The sequence below is a fragment of the Euleptes europaea genome, chromosome 6 (genome assembly GCF_029931775.1).
Source record: "Euleptes europaea isolate rEulEur1 chromosome 6, rEulEur1.hap1, whole genome shotgun sequence".
In the NCBI taxonomy this organism is placed as follows: Eukaryota; Metazoa; Chordata; class Lepidosauria; order Squamata; family Sphaerodactylidae; genus Euleptes; species Euleptes europaea.
This window is the reverse complement of record NC_079317.1, coordinates 82,170,271-82,186,739: the sequence shown is the minus strand read 5'-3', so window position 1 is coordinate 82,186,739 and position 16,469 is coordinate 82,170,271. Positions and strand designations below refer to the sequence as shown.

At 44.0% G+C, this 16,469-nt stretch overlaps 1 protein-coding gene across 1 annotated transcript in view; it reads left to right on the top strand.

Annotated features, from left to right (window-relative positions):
* Positions 1–1,488: 1,488 nt before the first annotated feature.
* LOC130479538 (F-actin-monooxygenase MICAL2-like) overlaps positions 1,489–16,469 on the top strand; it is a 40,529-nt gene continuing 25,548 nt past the window's right edge. The window contains exons 1-5 of the mRNA XM_056851936.1: positions 1,489–1,534; positions 5,550–5,739; positions 7,548–7,723; positions 11,248–11,325; positions 15,451–15,545. Of these exons, the coding sequence (XP_056707914.1) occupies positions 1,489–1,534; positions 5,550–5,739; positions 7,548–7,723; positions 11,248–11,325; positions 15,451–15,545 (585 nt within the window). The remainder of the gene's footprint in view (positions 1,535–5,549; positions 5,740–7,547; positions 7,724–11,247; positions 11,326–15,450; positions 15,546–16,469) is intronic.

Sequence of the window (16,469 nt, the reverse complement as noted above, 5' to 3'; positions counted from 1 at the left end):
CTCCAGGTAGTAGCTAGAGATCTCCTGCTATTACAACTGATCTCCAGTCGACAGAGATCAGTTCACCTGGAGAAAATGGCAGCTTTGGCCATTGGACTCTATGGCATTGAAGTCCCTCCCCTCCCCAAACCCTGCCCTCCTCAGGCTCCACCCCAAAATCCCTCCTGCCGGTAGTGAAGAGGGACCTGGCAGTCCTAGGCTGTAGCATCATAGCGTGGCTTGGAAGGAAAGGGGAGGTTTCCAGGCTTTGGGAATGCTGGTGAAATCACTGTCATGGCTGTCAGCATTTTTGCATGCCATGACCAAGAAAGGGGAGGGCAGGAAAAGTGGCAGTGCATAGTTCAGAAATGGCGTGGGTATGGATGCCATCCCGTCCCCATTTCCATGCTGTTTGCGGCTGCTGCCATGGCAGGAGTACATTTTTGTACCCCTGTGAGGATGCCTGTTTTAGGGTCAATTCACCCAATTTAAGCGTGTTCCAGCAAAGGAAAATATTTCCTTATCTAGCCTTGTAACAAAACACAGCATATATTTCCGCCTGTTCTTCTTTGACTCTATCCAGACATGGGCACCTTTCCCTGTGATTAATTATTAGTGGATGTACTACTGCTTCTTTCAGTCTGTTAAGTGAGCAAACAAAATTTGTGTATTAGCAACATGAAAGAAATTGAGACTCTAACAAGCCTTAGAAATACTTTGTGTTGGTTATCAATGTACCCAAAGTGTACAGAAGTGATGTTTTGTCCCAACAGTAAAGTAAAATTGTTTCTGATCCTGAAGCATATTTTTGTACACATGGAAGCACCAGTATTAACAGCACATACGCATTATATCATTAGTGATTTTAAAATCTACATGTCCATGGAAAAGACTAGTTAAGAGTGAAATCCTAAGGGGGGGACGGCGCGGAGGAGTGGCGCAGCAGCGCAAGGCACAGGCGCTAGCGCAGTGTCAGCAGCAGCATTCCTCCAGTGCAGGGACTCATGCCAGCGCCAGAGGGGGCATTCCCAGGGGCGGGGCTGACTTTAGTCAGCTCCCTAGGCCCTTTCACCTTGGGAAACCCCCATTCTCTCTCTGAGGCAGGAGGGCATCTTCTAGCTTGGGTGTTTTCATTTTTGCCAGGGTGAACTTTTGCCAGCAAAAGTGGTGGTGTAGCCCCGTGGAACTGCATACAGCAGTTCCCCAGGTCTTCAGGGTATTTTCCTGTGCGGCTTCTCGCCTCAGCACAGGAAACTGCTCAGGAGCAAACTGCACTGTCCCCTGTCACGGTGAAATTACTCCCCCTCCCCGGGGTTGCGCTGTGAGGCTGATAATGCCACCTTCTCCAGGCTGTGACCAGATGATGTTTTCTTCATTCCTCCCTTGCCTGGAAGGGATGTACTTGTCAAGGGGACGTGTTCAAGAAGCAAAAGGCTTTCTTGCAAAGTGTAGAAAGACAGAAGAGCAGTAATGGGGCTGAGTGGTGCTCCTTGAAACCTTTTCTTAGACATGCGGCTGGCTTCCCCGGCTACAAATGCGGAATCCCTTCTCTTCTGTAAGGCTTCCCCCATTCAGCTGCTTGGTTTCCTCAGCATCCCGTTCCCTGCACACCACATTCCCAGCTGCATCCTGCCACATCTCTGTATTCTTATCATCAGCACATGCTGCTTTAAGCAAGGGTATGCCTGTAGGCGGGTCTTTTCTTTTAAATAAAGGCTTGAGGACTCTTACATATAAATTTTGGTTATGGTTGGATTTCCATCTAGACATTAGGAAGATTTTTTTAACAGTTACAGCGGTTCCTCAGTGGAACAGGTTTCCTTGGGAGGTGGTAAGCTCTCCTTCCCTGGAGGTTTTTAAGCAGAGGCTAGATGGCCATCTGTCAGCAGGAGCTTTATATGTAATTTACTCTATTCTTTGCAATCTCACTGTCCTTTGTAAAGAAATTAACAAGAGCTTCTTAGAAACCTGACTTCTGTCTTGCTGCGAACAAGGTGTTTATGGCTGTGTGGATTCCATCTCTACAGTGAGATCTCATCTATAATTCATTTATAGTTTTTATCATGGTTCTAAGTCCCTTTGTGGCACAGGCAATAAAAGTTTCAAGTTTGTGGTCACAAATAGTGCTGTATCTGGGAATTTTTATTTTTATGGTTGGCTCCAAAATGGTTGTCTCATGTTCTCCAAGACTGCACAAGTTCAGCAAAGCCATTCATATTGTTTCTTGTGTGTGTGTGTGGGGTGTGTGTTACCCCTAGACTGAATGAACCATGTGAGGAATGATGATAAAATGTGGTATTTTGTCAAAAACGATAGTGTCGTTTCACAGGTATTGCTCTTGAAATTTCCAGATTGCTATTTTCTACTCCGCTGCGAGTCAGCTCAGAAGCTTTGGAGCAAATCCTCCTGCTGATTCTTGCTACCGTGTCAGCACTAGCTGACAGTCTTCTCTCTCTAATTGTCTCCCACTGTGCCAGTGTCGCTCAACGTCTGAATGTGCCTAACGGTGTCAGGGAACCAGCTCAGAGCCTATGCGAAGGTGCAGAAAAACTGCCTCAAGGGCACCCAATGACTTCCCTCTGAGTCCAAACGAAGATTCTTCACTTAGCAGAATGGATTCATTTGGTCCAGCCCATTGCAATTGACATATCTCTAACATGTCTCCTTCCCACACCACCATATTGACTATGAATTGCTGATAGCAATGGACCTGCGAGTCTTCTTTGAGAAAATGAAACCGTTCTGTTCTTTTCTATATTGCGTATAGCCAAATAAATCATAAGAAGTCTCTTAAGTCACAGTAATTGGTTGTTCATCGATTCAGGGGTCCACACTTCAGTTACCTTAGTTGTACAATAGAGATTCTCCGCCTATTTATTTTAACATTAACGTTAAAGAAAGGTTTTGATGTTGCCTTAAGAAGTGCTTGGTACATGTGTTTTCAAATCCAGATGTCTCCATGGATCTGTCATTCTTTGCTAGTACTAGCAATGGGGATCGGAGGCATAATCCTGTAGTGTTTATGGCCTATTCACACAGGCCTAAGAGAGTACTGTACCTAAGGTTGGCTGAAATCAATGGGGATGCCCAGGTGACCCTTGAATCCCATCGATTACAAAGCACCCTGCCGTTTCTGGACCAAACTCTCTTTCCTTATTGCTCTGTGCCTGTGAGGGAGGCTGCTTAATTGGGTTGTAACAAAAGATTATAGTTTTCTTGAAAATTACTTCTGCCACTGAGAATTGATTTTTGTCTTCTTTCAGTTGTAACCTATTTTTGAAAAGTGAACACATTGAACCCTTTCTTCTGTTTTTTGGGGGGAAGGGGGAGGGGACAAGGCATCAGAATCCTCTGAGGTGTGTTTCTTCTTCTTCTTCTTTTTGCCTGTGACCTGCTGAGATTTTCTGTGTTTGTAACAAAGAGGCTGTGTGAGGTCAGTGGAATTAAGGACAGGGTAACCGTACCACAGCTTGTTCTGATCATACCCCATCGTTTAATGAAAACCGGTAGCAAGAGGCAGAAAGAACGACTGAAGGATAAACCATTGTCAGAGTTCCAGTTTAGACCTAGATGATGACTACATACGTGGCCCTGAGTTGTGTTTCCATTGCCAGCTGGAGAGCTTTTTCCGAGCCAGCCTTTTGTGTACAGGCCAAAAGATGCATAGGATGGCAGTTTGAGAATGCAAGGGAAAGCTGTGATAATTATAGGCATGGAACAGCTGCTCAAAACTATCCCACAGGCAAGCATTCAAGCTGCGTCATAATCTCTGGTGTGCAGCTCTCTGCCTGTTACACTTTGTTTCCTGCTCTTTGGTTTGTTTGTTTTTTATCTTCTATATAACAACTGCATAAGTAATTTAAAAAGTAATGACTACATGAGAATTACACAACTTTAAGGCTGACAATGAGGAAATTGAAATTGTTGAAGACTTTCTATTCCTTGGTTCCACCATCAACCAAAAGGGAGACTGCAGCCATGAAACCAGAAGGAGATTGAGACTGGGAAGGGCAGCCATGAAGGAGCTAGAAAAGATGCTGAAGTGTAAGAATGTGTCACTGGCCACCAAGATTAGGTTAATTCAAGCCATCATATTCCCTATTACTATGTATGGGTGTGAAAGCTAGACACTGAAGAAAGCTGATAGGAAGAAAATAGATTCCTTTGAAATTTGGTGTTGGAGGAGAGTGTTACGGATACCCTGGACTGCTAAAAGAACAAATCAGTGGGTTATAGATCAAATCAGGCCTGAACTGACCTTAGAAGCTAAAATGACTAAACTGAGGCTATCGTATTTTGGACACATTATGAGAAGGCAAGAGTCACTGGAAAAGACAGTCATGCTAGGAAAAGCTGAGGGCAGCAGGAAAAGAGGAAGACCCAACAAGAGATAGATTGACTCAATAAAGCCCTCAAATTGCAAGATCTGAGCAAGGCTGTCAAAGATAGGACATTTTGGAGGACACTGATTCATAGGGTCACCATGAGTCGGAAGCGACTTGACAGCACTTAAGACACACACATAAGTAATTAATACCACAAGCTCCAATATGAACCTCTGCCGTGAGCTGAAGGCATTAAACTGTACCTAGTGGTTTGTCCTCCTGGCTACCTTTTAACACACTTGCTGTTTTCACCAGATTCGGACATGTTCAGTTGGTTTTGGAAATCCATCAACGTACAATCAAATTGTTTCCAGCCACATCCTGTTACAATCCAATTTTCAAAAATCTTTGAGTAAACAAACAAGAGAGGTGTTGCAGCTTTCTGAGGACTAACACATAAAAGTCCTTTAACGATAAATACAATGCAGAATGGCTGCAGTGGTCTTGCCACTTTAAGTGCATGAGTTTACGGTTACCAGGTTCACATTTGGCATTTTGAATGGTCAGCAGTTACGCCTGAGCGCATAGTAATCTCAGCATTCTTCTCAGAATTTTGCTTTGGCCTTGTGAATGTGGGACAGTGTTTTGTGGGGTGTGGAAAGCCTGCACCTTCAGGAAAAATACTGACATGGAATAGAACTTTCTGTAAGCTAAAACCAGTGTCCTAAAAGTCTCAGGCAGCCTTGTGAGAGTAAGTAGCACAAGCATACCTCCCTTTACAAACCGGCTTTGCATTTTAAATAGATGTTTATGAAAGAAAAGCACACGATTGGAAACATTGCACCAAATACATAACTGACATTCTTCACATTTCCTAGACTAGATTAGTATCAGGCTTTATGAACCCAGGTTACAGTTCAGAGTTCTCGTGTTGCCAAATCTGCACTCCACAGGCTTTCTTGAGCAGTGCTAGCAGGGCAAGTGATTCAAGCTACTTACTAGTTTTTAAACTCATCTTTGAAGACATTTGGCACCCGTATCACATGGAAAACTACTTTTTGTGTTCTGAAGAGGAAGACTAATACTGATAGTCAGGTAATACAGGAAGTACAGAAAAAGGAAGTCCAAACAGCTCACATTTCCTTTCCCCCAGTTTCTGTGCAATGCTTGAAGCATCCCTGAATAAATTACATGACATTATTATACTATGATACAGAGAGTCTTCTTTTTGTTTCCTTTCTCTAGACTGCTGCTGTCATCCAACAGGTGAACCAGCTTCTCCAAAGAAGGGCAAGAATGTCCCTGAAATTGACTTTAGGGGCAAAGGCTCCTCTGTCTCTTCAGAGTGGGCCTCTGTGAAAATTATCCCAGAAGAAGAGATGACTGAACACAACCTTCTGGCTGTCCGGGTTATGGTGACCAGTGATGGAAGCAGGTATTTTGGAATTCTTGTAGTTTGGTAACTAGGGTTGCCAGCCTCATGGTACTAGCTGGAGATCTCCTGCTATTACAACTGATCTCCAGCCGACCGAGATCAGTTCACATGGAGAAAATGACCACTTTGGCAATTGGACTCTATGGCATTGAAGTCCCTCCCCTCCCCAAACCCCACCCTCCTCAGGCTCTGCCCCCAAAACCTCCCACCGGTGGCGAAGAGGGACCTGGCATCCCTACTGGTAACTGAAGATAGCCAGCATGTTTGCATCTCCTCAGTGTACCCTACCTTTCACTCCATAAACTAAACGCAAGAGATAGTATGGAGGAATAGGGTTTCCAGGTCCCTCTTCGCCTCCGGCTAGAGGTTTTTGGGTTGGAGCCTGAGGAGGGTGGGGTTTGGAGATGGGAGGGACTTTATGGCCATAGAGTCCAATTGCCAAAGCGGCCATTTTCTCCAGGTGATCTGATTTCTATCGGCTGGAGATCAGTTGTAATAGCAGGAGATCTCCAGGTAGGACCTGGTGGTTAGCAACCCTACAGAGGAAGAAAGGATGATGGTCCAAGTACATATGACTCACTTGCAGAAAATCTTTACATCCCAAACAATGAATCAGACAGGTAAAAAAAAAAATTAACTGAACCAAGTTTGGCTACAAAATAAAAAATATATTCTTGTAAAATCTGCAGTATTTAAGTAAGAACTGTTGGAATTCTTTGAATTAAAAATCACATTGCCTATTGTAAGCTTCACAATTATAAATGTTGACTGTACAGGATATTCCTTGCATTTTTGCATTGGGTAGCAAGAGATTTTGTGTCACCTTTCCCATTCCACTTATAGTACCTTTTTATTTTGAGAAACCATTCATAAATTAAGTCACACTTCAAAAGGGAGAGAGGTAGTGAAGTTGTGACAAAGATTTTGCGGTCAAGTCAGAGCTGACTTATGGCGACCCCTTAGGGTTTTCAAGGCAAGAGACATTCGGAGGTGGTTTGCCATTGCCTGCCTCTGCATCACAGCCCTGATGTTCCTTGGAGGTCTCCCATCCAAATACTAGCCAGGGTCAGGGCTGAGAGTGTGTGACTGGCCCAAGGTCACCCAGCAATCTTCCATGGCGCAAGTGGGGATTTGAATCTGAGTTTCCTGGGCCCTAGTCGGATATCTTAACCATTAAACCTCACTGGCTCTCAAAAGAAAGGATTAGCTACCAGTTAAAATGGGCCAAAGTGTGCCAACAGCTAAGCAGAGTCAACATTTTTAATAATGACAGATTTTAAGGATGGTCTCTGAAGCCATGTGAAACTTGCATGCGCAGGCTTCAGGAATGCAGTTCTATAACCACTCTTTGTACATTCATCCTAGAAGGAGGGAGGGAAAGACATGAAAGCAGCAGTTGTTGCTTTCAGCAAGACCTTTTATGCCTTGCCCCAGATATAGTTGATGCAAAACGTTTTGTGCAGCATTGGCATAACAATAATGCACTAGCTCAAAAAGGTGGGGAAAGCATGCTGGTGGAAAACCCCTTCTAGTGGAACTATCACTGAAGATAAGTTTTATTTTAAAAAACAGATCAGATTTTGGTACAAAATCCAGACATCCCGGGCTCCCAAGAAGAATTCAGTGTAATAATAACTGGTATTATTAAACTATGAGGAATATTTAAGTTGCAAGCCAGCAACTGCTCACGCAAGGTGTTCTTGTGTATCAGCCCAAACAAATGCAGCAGGAAATATTATTAGCTGTTTTGTGCCATTTGCTGGCCTTGCTTAATTCCTGTAGTGAGTTTTTCATTCTTTGATTTGTAGCTCAGAACTAGAATCTGATTTTTACGGTGATTCATCCAGTTCTGAGTTTAACAAAGAGCTGCTTCCGTCACCTGAGACCAGAAGCTACAGCCCATCTTCACCGAGCCTTCTGTCCTTGAACAACAAGAGTTTGGTCCGAAAAGACGAATGCCATGAAAAGTCCAAACCTGCAAATGGTAAGAGGATTTAAATAGCAAATGTTGTGTTTCTGTTGGTATTCAAAGATGCTAAGCATTCGATCTGTCCTGTTGCACTTAGCTCAATTCTTTAGAACTCTAAGGAGAGCAAGACCATCCACACACAAACAGTTTATTAAGCACAATAGCACAGTTACACTAGCAACAGCAAATAACTCAGTAAAAGCATACAAAACATGTGATATCATCTCACCCGCAGGCATTAAGAGTACCAACTAAAGTGGCCAGCTGGTTACTTTAGAGGCAGGGAGCATGTCTGGTCTTCTTAGGAATAGCAAGGAGACCTCTTACCACCCATGGCTGTGCTGCTGTGGACTGAAAGCGTAGAAATGAGCATGGTTTCTTGGGATAGTGCCTTCTCTGTGTGCTAGTCTCCCACTGGCTACCGCTGCAGGGATATGGGGACTTCAGTATATCACTCACTTTAGGCTCTGATGCATGAAGAAGCCCTGAGAAATTATTGGAGGGTTCCTTGAGGAGGAGGGGTTTGTAATGCATAACAGAATCACAGAGTATACCTTACAACAATTATGACAGAACCTACATATTGTGTGTGTGTGTCACTTCTGACCTATGGTGACCATATGAATTAATGTCCTCTTAAATATCCTATTGTTAACAGGGGCCCAGGTCTTGCAGACTGAGGGTCGTTGCTTCCTTGATTTAATCAATCCATCTCATGTTGGGTTGTCCTCTTTTCCTGCTGCCTTCAACTTTTCCTAGCATTATTATCTTTTCAAGTGCCTCTTGCCTTCTCATAACGTGACTAAAGTATGACAGCCTCAGTTCAGTCATTTTAGTTTGTAGGGAAAGTTCAGGCTTGATTTGCTCTAAAACCCACTGATTTGTTTTTTTGGGCAGTCCCTGGTATCCGTAAAATTCTCCAACATCACATTTCAAAGGAATCAGCTTTCTTCCTGTCAGCTTTCTTCACTGTCCAACTTTTACACCCATACACAATAATGGGGAATCCTATGGCATGAATTACCTTGATCCTGGTCACCAGCAACACTCCCTTACACATAGGAATCTTTTCTAGCTCCTGGCTGCCCTTCCCAGTTTCAGTCTCCTGATTTCTTGGTTGCAGTCCCCCCTTTGGCTGATGATGGCGCCAAGGAACAGCAAATCTTCAACAATTTCAATTTCTTCATTGCCAACCTCAAAGTTGTGCAATTCCCCTGTAGTCATAACTTTTGTTTTCTTGCTGTTCAACTGTAATCCTGCTTTGGCACTTCCTGCTTTAACCTCCATCAGGAGACATTTCAAGTCATTACTATTTTCTGCCAGGAATGTGGTATCATCTGCATATCTGAAATTGTTAATGTTCCTTCCACCAGTTTTCCTTCCTTTAAATCCAGCTTTCCTTATGATATGTTCTGCATACAGATTTGAACAGATATGGAGAAAAAATACATTCTAATGTTGCTGAAATTCAAAACAGATTTCACTGTTTCACTTCAAGATGTCTGTTTCCGCTTTAGCCAGCTGGAGTTCCACAAGAAGGCTCTTTTCCCCAAGAGAAATTGTAAATGTGCAGTCTAATTCGCACAGCGACAGTGGGGGCATTTTCACACGCGCCCCTAAAAGTGCCTTTGAGCGTCTAGTTCAAATGTCCCAATGAACCCAAAGGAATTTCCAGTTGAAGAAGCCCATTTGAAATAACAGTAGTTGGTCCCCACCCTCCCAACTCGTTGTGTCCAAACCTTTGCTGGGGCAAACTTAACTTTCTTTCCAAGAAATAGGCTTGGGAAATTCTTGGAGATTTGGGGGTGAAGCCTGGGGATGGAGCTTGGGGGGGGGGAAATATAATTCCATATAATTGCATATATACCCCACACACACACACAAAGCTGCCATTTCCTCCAGGGAACTGATCTCTATTGCCTGGAGATCCGTTGCCAGGAGATCTGCAGCCACCACCTGGAGGTTGGCAACCCTACCTGGAAGTGACATAATGCCGTCAGGAGGGTGGTAATTTTTTTTCTTCATTTTTCTCCTGCCAGCCGACAAAGCAGCAGTGGACAGCAGGAGTTGCTGGCAGGAGGGAGACTGGGCAACCCTACTAAGGCATCATGTAACTAGGGCCCAGTAGTATGTGACACAGCTCTTCTTATGTAAAGGCCACCTCACTGCTCTGCTACCATGAATGCAACCCTGTGAGACTTAACTTTCTTCCCAAGAACATGACCTGATTGCAAAGGCTGCTCCCATCAGCTTCCAGTTCTCTTATCTTGAAACTCTTCTTTCTTCTCAACACGTCACATGATCGCTCATGTGCTTTCTACACCCTTTTCGGCTGTGCTTGCCCTACTTAATTGACTTATAACTGAGCCTGCCTACCCCTACGGCCGTGTTGTTTATGAGGCCGAGCAAGGTGACTTGGCTTTTTCTTGAAACTACTTGTGAGAATTACATTTATTGTATTCTGTGTGTTTCCCAAGGGAATGCTTGGGGTGATAAATAACCTTCCAAAAAAAATGGGGGGGGGGAGGCAAATGCTAATTTTCTTCTTTTTGCATGTGTGTGAAAACCCACTTGCAGAAGAAAACAATAAGAGCTATAGAAATGGTGGAGCACAAATGAGCTCTTGTGATGTAAGATTCTGCTAAATCGAAATAGAAATCTTTTAAGTAGCTGATAGAAGATCTGTGACAGTACCAGTTGATGAACGTTGCCCTCTAGTGGTAAATGAATATTTAAACAGGAATCTGCATGCACGCCTCATGGAAAATCTTAAATTGTCAGTTCTAAGGCCATGGTGCTACGGCGACGTTGTGAATGTGTACTCTGTCTCTTGGTGGTGATGGTGATGGTGGGAAGTGGTGTCGAGTCACAGCTGACTTACAAGGACCCAGTAGGGTTTTCAAGGCAAGAGGCGTTCAGAGGTAGTTTGCCATTGCCTGTCTCTGCATAGCAACCTGGACTTCCTTGGTGGCCTCCCATTCAAGAACTAATCAAGGCCGACCCTTCTTAACTTCCGAGATCTGGCGAGATTGGGCTAGCCTGGTTCCATCCATGTCTGGGCCTGTTTCTCAGAGGGAAGGCATTTTCACATGACACTAAACGTGCTTTTGAACATCTAGCATCCTCTTTACATGAATGCCTATAATGAAAGATGGGAATTTTTTAACTCAGTTGTACAATCTAGGCAACGCAGACCTGTTTTAGCATTACAGGTGGTACCTCTAGGGTTATGTGAGGATTCAACTGTTTGGTGACGCAAGATCATGGGTTGGCTCTCACTAGTGTGTTACACAATCTTTGTGTGTGTGTGTGGGGGGGTTGCCTAGCTGCCAAGAATGTGTACTGTCCATGGAATTTCAGTTCCAGGCTAGAGGATGGGATGGAAAGATGGACTTCAAGCAAAAGGGACAGACAGTGATCAGTTCCCTTTAGTGAAAAACTATAAGACGTCTATTGAAAGACCAGACATATTTTTTTCTAGTTGACCATCTTTTGTAATCATATGACTGCTTTGAATTGTCACCTCCTTCTCTCTTTAGTTCTGCGAAGAGCTAATAGCCTTCGGGACACTTCAGCATACAAAAAGTCCCAAAGCTGGAAGAAAAGAATTCAATCAAGTAAGTTGTCCTATATTCATTTCTCTGCTGTCCCTGCCAAACACTTGGTTTTTCAAGTTAAATTTTAGTTTCTGGCCTCAGCATCTCCAGTTTCTATACAAGTAACTTTTCAATTGAGGGACTGACAGTGCTGCTGTAGGGGTGGGGGCCTCTGAGGGAGCCCCCCGCTGCCGCGCTGCTGCTCTGCCGGCGCCCCGACACTCCCCACAAGGGTGCGTCTTTCCGGCTCCTCTCCTCCGTCTGCGGGCATCGCTGCATCTTGCCCAGGTTTGTTTCCTGGTTCCGCCGCGTCGCTTGTGTTCCCTATGAGCCTGGGTGGTCCCGGGCAGCTGGGGCTGGGGGCTGTCTCGGGACAGCTGCTTTTAACTTTTTGACTTTTTGTCTTTTTAAAATTAGACTATTATTATTTTAAATTTTTCAAACTTGATTTTACATTAGTATTTACACATTGGCTTTATTGAATTTGTTCTTAGAATTTTTGTGTGCCACTTTGGATATTATTTTTAACCAAAAAGTTGGAATGGTTTTCTCAATAAACAAATATGGCCCTGCAGTGTGGATTGTGTGCATTGTGTGGAGGGTTTCCATTTCACTCCAACATTTCATAATCATGGTGTGGGGAGACTCCCCATGAATTGTGTTGCAAGACAAGCTATGCTTGACTTGCACTGCTGAGAAACTTGCCAAATGGAAGCTATTTCAACTAGTTGCTGCCACATATGGTATTGCATGTTACTGTCAGTAATGGTTCATACTTTCCCCAGAAGAGCAGAGCATGTCGCTCTTGAGCCAGCTCATCTGTTATGTTCAGGTCAGTTAGGACTCTTTTTCGAGAAATATTAGGAAAGCAAAATATGGGACTATCTAAAACCCATCAGCTGACTTTGCAGTCCAGCCTCCCCAACCCTTCCCTGGGGGAAATGGAAAGGTAGCAGTTTGAATGCTGTCTCATGTTAAGCTTTTTTCGGGGGAAGTGTATTTCCTGCTTAATGAAATGCTTTGTGGTTGATTTTTGTTTCATTTTATTATAATATCCATGTCAGTCAGTCAGTCGTGTTTATTGTGCATGGCCATAGGCCTTTACAATGTGATATCCATGTCTGTCTCTTGGGGAGTCTCCAGAGGGAGCTACATGCCTATGGGAAGGAGGCAGGGTGGTATTATCAGCAGGCCAAGACCGGTATGCTGAGTGAAATGAACTGCAAAGCGCTCTCGATCCACCATCTCATCCTACCTCACCTCCAAATATTTATAACTGTATCCTTTCTGTTTTAACCTATCAGTATGAAATGCAGCATATCTTTGTTCAGTGGAATCTCTAACACCAATTCCTGTCACAAGAAAAAAATGTTTAATTCAACTTCCTTGCTTTACATGAATGCATTTCTTGATGTCACTGTAGAAATAAGGGGATCTCCGATCTCTGTCGGAATCTGTGTCAAGTACAGCGACATAACACTTGAGTTCCAGTGGTTCAGGTGTTCCTGTCAAACAAATTTATTCACCTCTTCCACAGTGCCAGCTTTTGTTCGTAGTAAATTCCTGTTCTTCCCCTTGCTATCCAGTTCTGGTACTTCCTCCCCCACACACATTCAGCGCTCTTTCCCGGATGAGCCAGCAGCGAAAATTAACCAGATACTAATACGCTCTTATCAAATCTGCCTCCTGCTTTTGACCTCTTTTCATTGGGATGGCATAGATTCATGTGGAGGTGAAGAAGATCTCATATGATTGGGAAGGAACTTGTTTATTCCTTCCAACCATAGGATTCTGGGCTTCTAAGATTAAACTAATAATACGGTAGTAGGAAAATAAATCTCAGGATGAGCTGCCAATGGTGTAATGACCAAACAAAACAGTAGCATTGCTCCCAGGATTTACGCAAGCTCACCTTGTTCAACTCCGAGCCTTTTCAGCTCCCTGGAAATAGTTTGGCCTCCCAGACATATTTAATCCAATTATGGAATGCAGTACCTGCGGTGTGCTGAGGGGATATGCATCAAGACTGGTGAAATCCTGAAAAGTGGGTAGTTGTTTTTGAAGGCTGCTTTTACGTGCGAACCTTCAATAACCACCCCCAGTTATAGGTACCCCAAGAATTCCAGTTCCTTGCAAGTTGTATAACTCTGAGTTGCTTCCCCCCACTTCCACTAAAAGAATTTTTAGCAGGAAAAATTCCGTTTTCATTTCAGGGGTCTCATAGTTCTGCAGACCTACAAAGTACTTTGAACATGAAGTGCGGCCCTTCTGCTGCATTAAATGTAGGGGGAAATGGTTGCTTCGATAAGCACCAATGGCAGAGTTAGTGTATAATCGTACAGTTGGGAATAGTTCCCTTCCCCAGTCAAGGATTCAGGCTGCATTGTGTTTGTTAGAGACACGGACATCCAGTTAGAGCAACTTTTCTTGCTTTGTGTTGCACTGGACTGTAATTGTGTGTATATCACTAAATGTGTTTTGTCCTAAACTGTACAAATATTTCTAGCGCTGACTTCTGTTGACAAAAACACACGTTCGATATTAAGCTATGTGATCTGAGAATCCATATTGAAATAAACATTGTCTCCTGGGTTGCGGCGAACAAAAGCATTTCCTCTGTTATGTGTGAAATAAAAAGGTCATTGATGGCGGCTGCTCTTCTCTCCTGCTGAGCTTAATTGGCAGCACCAGGAGCCGAGCTCAGCCATTCAGTCAATGCAGAGAAGAAGATGGCCTGGGATTCCGTTGTGCAGAGGATGGGGAGAAAGAACAGAGCCGTGAAAATGCTGAAGGCTTGGTTAGAAAACCAGATAACTAATGATCAGCCTGCCTCTGTTCATTGGGGTCAGTCAATATTGTGTGCTTCTTGACTGACTTCCCTCAGCATTAGGAGGAGGTCCATCTCCATGAGAAGATTGTAGTCCAAAGGTGGCAGTGAAGTTTTGGTCAACTTGTAGAGCTCAATAATACTGCTTTGAGCTGCCCACAAAATGGCTTTTGTTCTGTATTTTGCATTCAATGCAGGCATTCTGCCATTAAGCTTCTGCCCTTCTGCAGAACTAGGGAGCCCTGTGGCGCAGAGTGGTAAGCTGCAGTACTGCAGTCCCAAGCTCTTCTCACAACCTGAGTTCGATCATGATGAAGTCGGTTTCAGGTAGCCGGCTCAAGGTTGACTCAGTCTTCCAACCTTCCGAGGTCGGTAAAATGAGGACCCAGCTTGCTGGGGGTAAAGGGAAGATGACTGGGGAAGGCACTGGCAAACCACCCCATAAACAAAATCTGCCTAGAAAATGATCCGGTGCTTGCACAGGGGACCTTTACCTTCCCCAGAACTGCAACATTTGGTGGGAGATCTAGTGTCAGATATCTCAGTGTTTTTTTTTTTAATTTTTTCAGGCAGCTTTGAGGGGAGGTGCAATTCTGTGTTTATCACAAAGGGGCTAGGGGGAGGCATGTTTAAGCCTTTCCCTTTCCTGTTTTCTAGATCACACCTCCTCCATAACTACTACTTTGTTCCACTAGTGGGGAAAATATAAATTACATCCTTCCCCTCTTCAAGGTAAAGATTGGGGCACCTCTGTGTGTGCCCCTCCCCAACTGAGCAAGGGACAGCTTGAGTATGTCATTATTCAGATTGGGAAAAGGAAGCAGAGAAAATGATTTCTTCATCAATACTAATGTTCTATTCAGTGGCCCCTGTAACAAGTAATTTGGTCCTTCTTTCTAGCTTGAGGTTGGTATTGAGCTGGTTAAACTGAGTTGATTCGTATGTGTGTCTTGGCTCTCCTCCTATCCCCCCTTACTCTTACCAGATTTGGATACTGGAAACTATTATTGTTATAGTTTAATCTGGGGCTGGTAACTCTTTCCATACTTCAACTTGGCACATTATACTATTTGTGGGATACTATTTGTTTCCCCTTCTAAACATCTCAGCTTGGGGGCTTTATTTTTAACACCAAGATCTCTGGAAATTTGGTTTCTTTAAGGGAGTCACCAGCTGCTTTAGAGCATTTTGGTTTGTGGTTTTGGGGCCATTTGCATATGCTGCTAATATGGGCAGCAAAATAACATTTGTAAGATTTTCAGATTTAAAAAAATTAGTTTTGATGACAATGTTATTTTAATATACTTTTCTTTTGATAGATTTTCCTCTGTTGTACTCGAAGAAAAATGGCCCATCTTCAAAGGACACCCCTGCCAGAATTAAAAGCAATTTTGATGATCTCTTCCCCACAGAAGTAAGAAGCGACCCATTTTGACCAATGTACTTTTTTGGGCCTGTTTCCATATGTTTCTTAATGAACTGTGCTGCTTTTCTATTTAAGCAACTGATCCCTCTATTGGAAAATGGAACAGGTTTCCAGTGGATCTGTTCCTCTGTCGGAAGGACTGCACATCTCATGCACCTCAGTCTACACAGAGAATTAATGTGATAGCTTTGGCATTCTGGAAGACCCAATCTCCTCCATGCTTATCAGTGCCTAGACTACCTCCTGTTCACAGTGTGCTGTAGTGGTTAAAAGAGGTGGTTTGGAGCGGTAGAGTCTGATCTGGAGAGCCGGGTTTGATTCCCCAATCCTCCACATGAACAGCGGAGGCTAATCTGGTGAACTGGATTTGTTTCCCCACTCCTACACACGAAGCCTGCTGGGTGACCTTGGGCTAGTCACAGCTCTCTTAGAGCTCTCCCAGCCCCACCTACCTCACAGGGTGTTGTGGGGAGATGAAGGGAAGGTGATTGTAAGTCAGTTTGAGAGCCGGCATGGTGTAGTGGTTAAGAGCGGTGGTTTGGAGCGGTGGAGTCTGACCTGGAGAACCGGGTTTGATTCCCCACTCCTCCACATGAGCAGCTGAGGCTAATCTGGTGAACTGGATTTGTTTCCCCACTCCTACACATGAAGCCAGCTGGGTGACCTTGGGCAAGTTACACTCAGCCCCACCTGCCTCACAGGGTATCTGTTGTGGGGAGGGAAAGGGAAGGTGATTGTAAGCCGGTTTGAGTCTCCCTTAAGTGGTAGAGAAAGTTGGCATATAAAAACCAAATCTCCTTCCTTCCTCTGGCTGTCTCTTTTGTCCAGCAGTCTACCACATGGATTCTGTAGAAAGGATATGATTGCAGTGAATATCCTTTACGTTAGGGTTCCAGAGCATACTATAAGTAT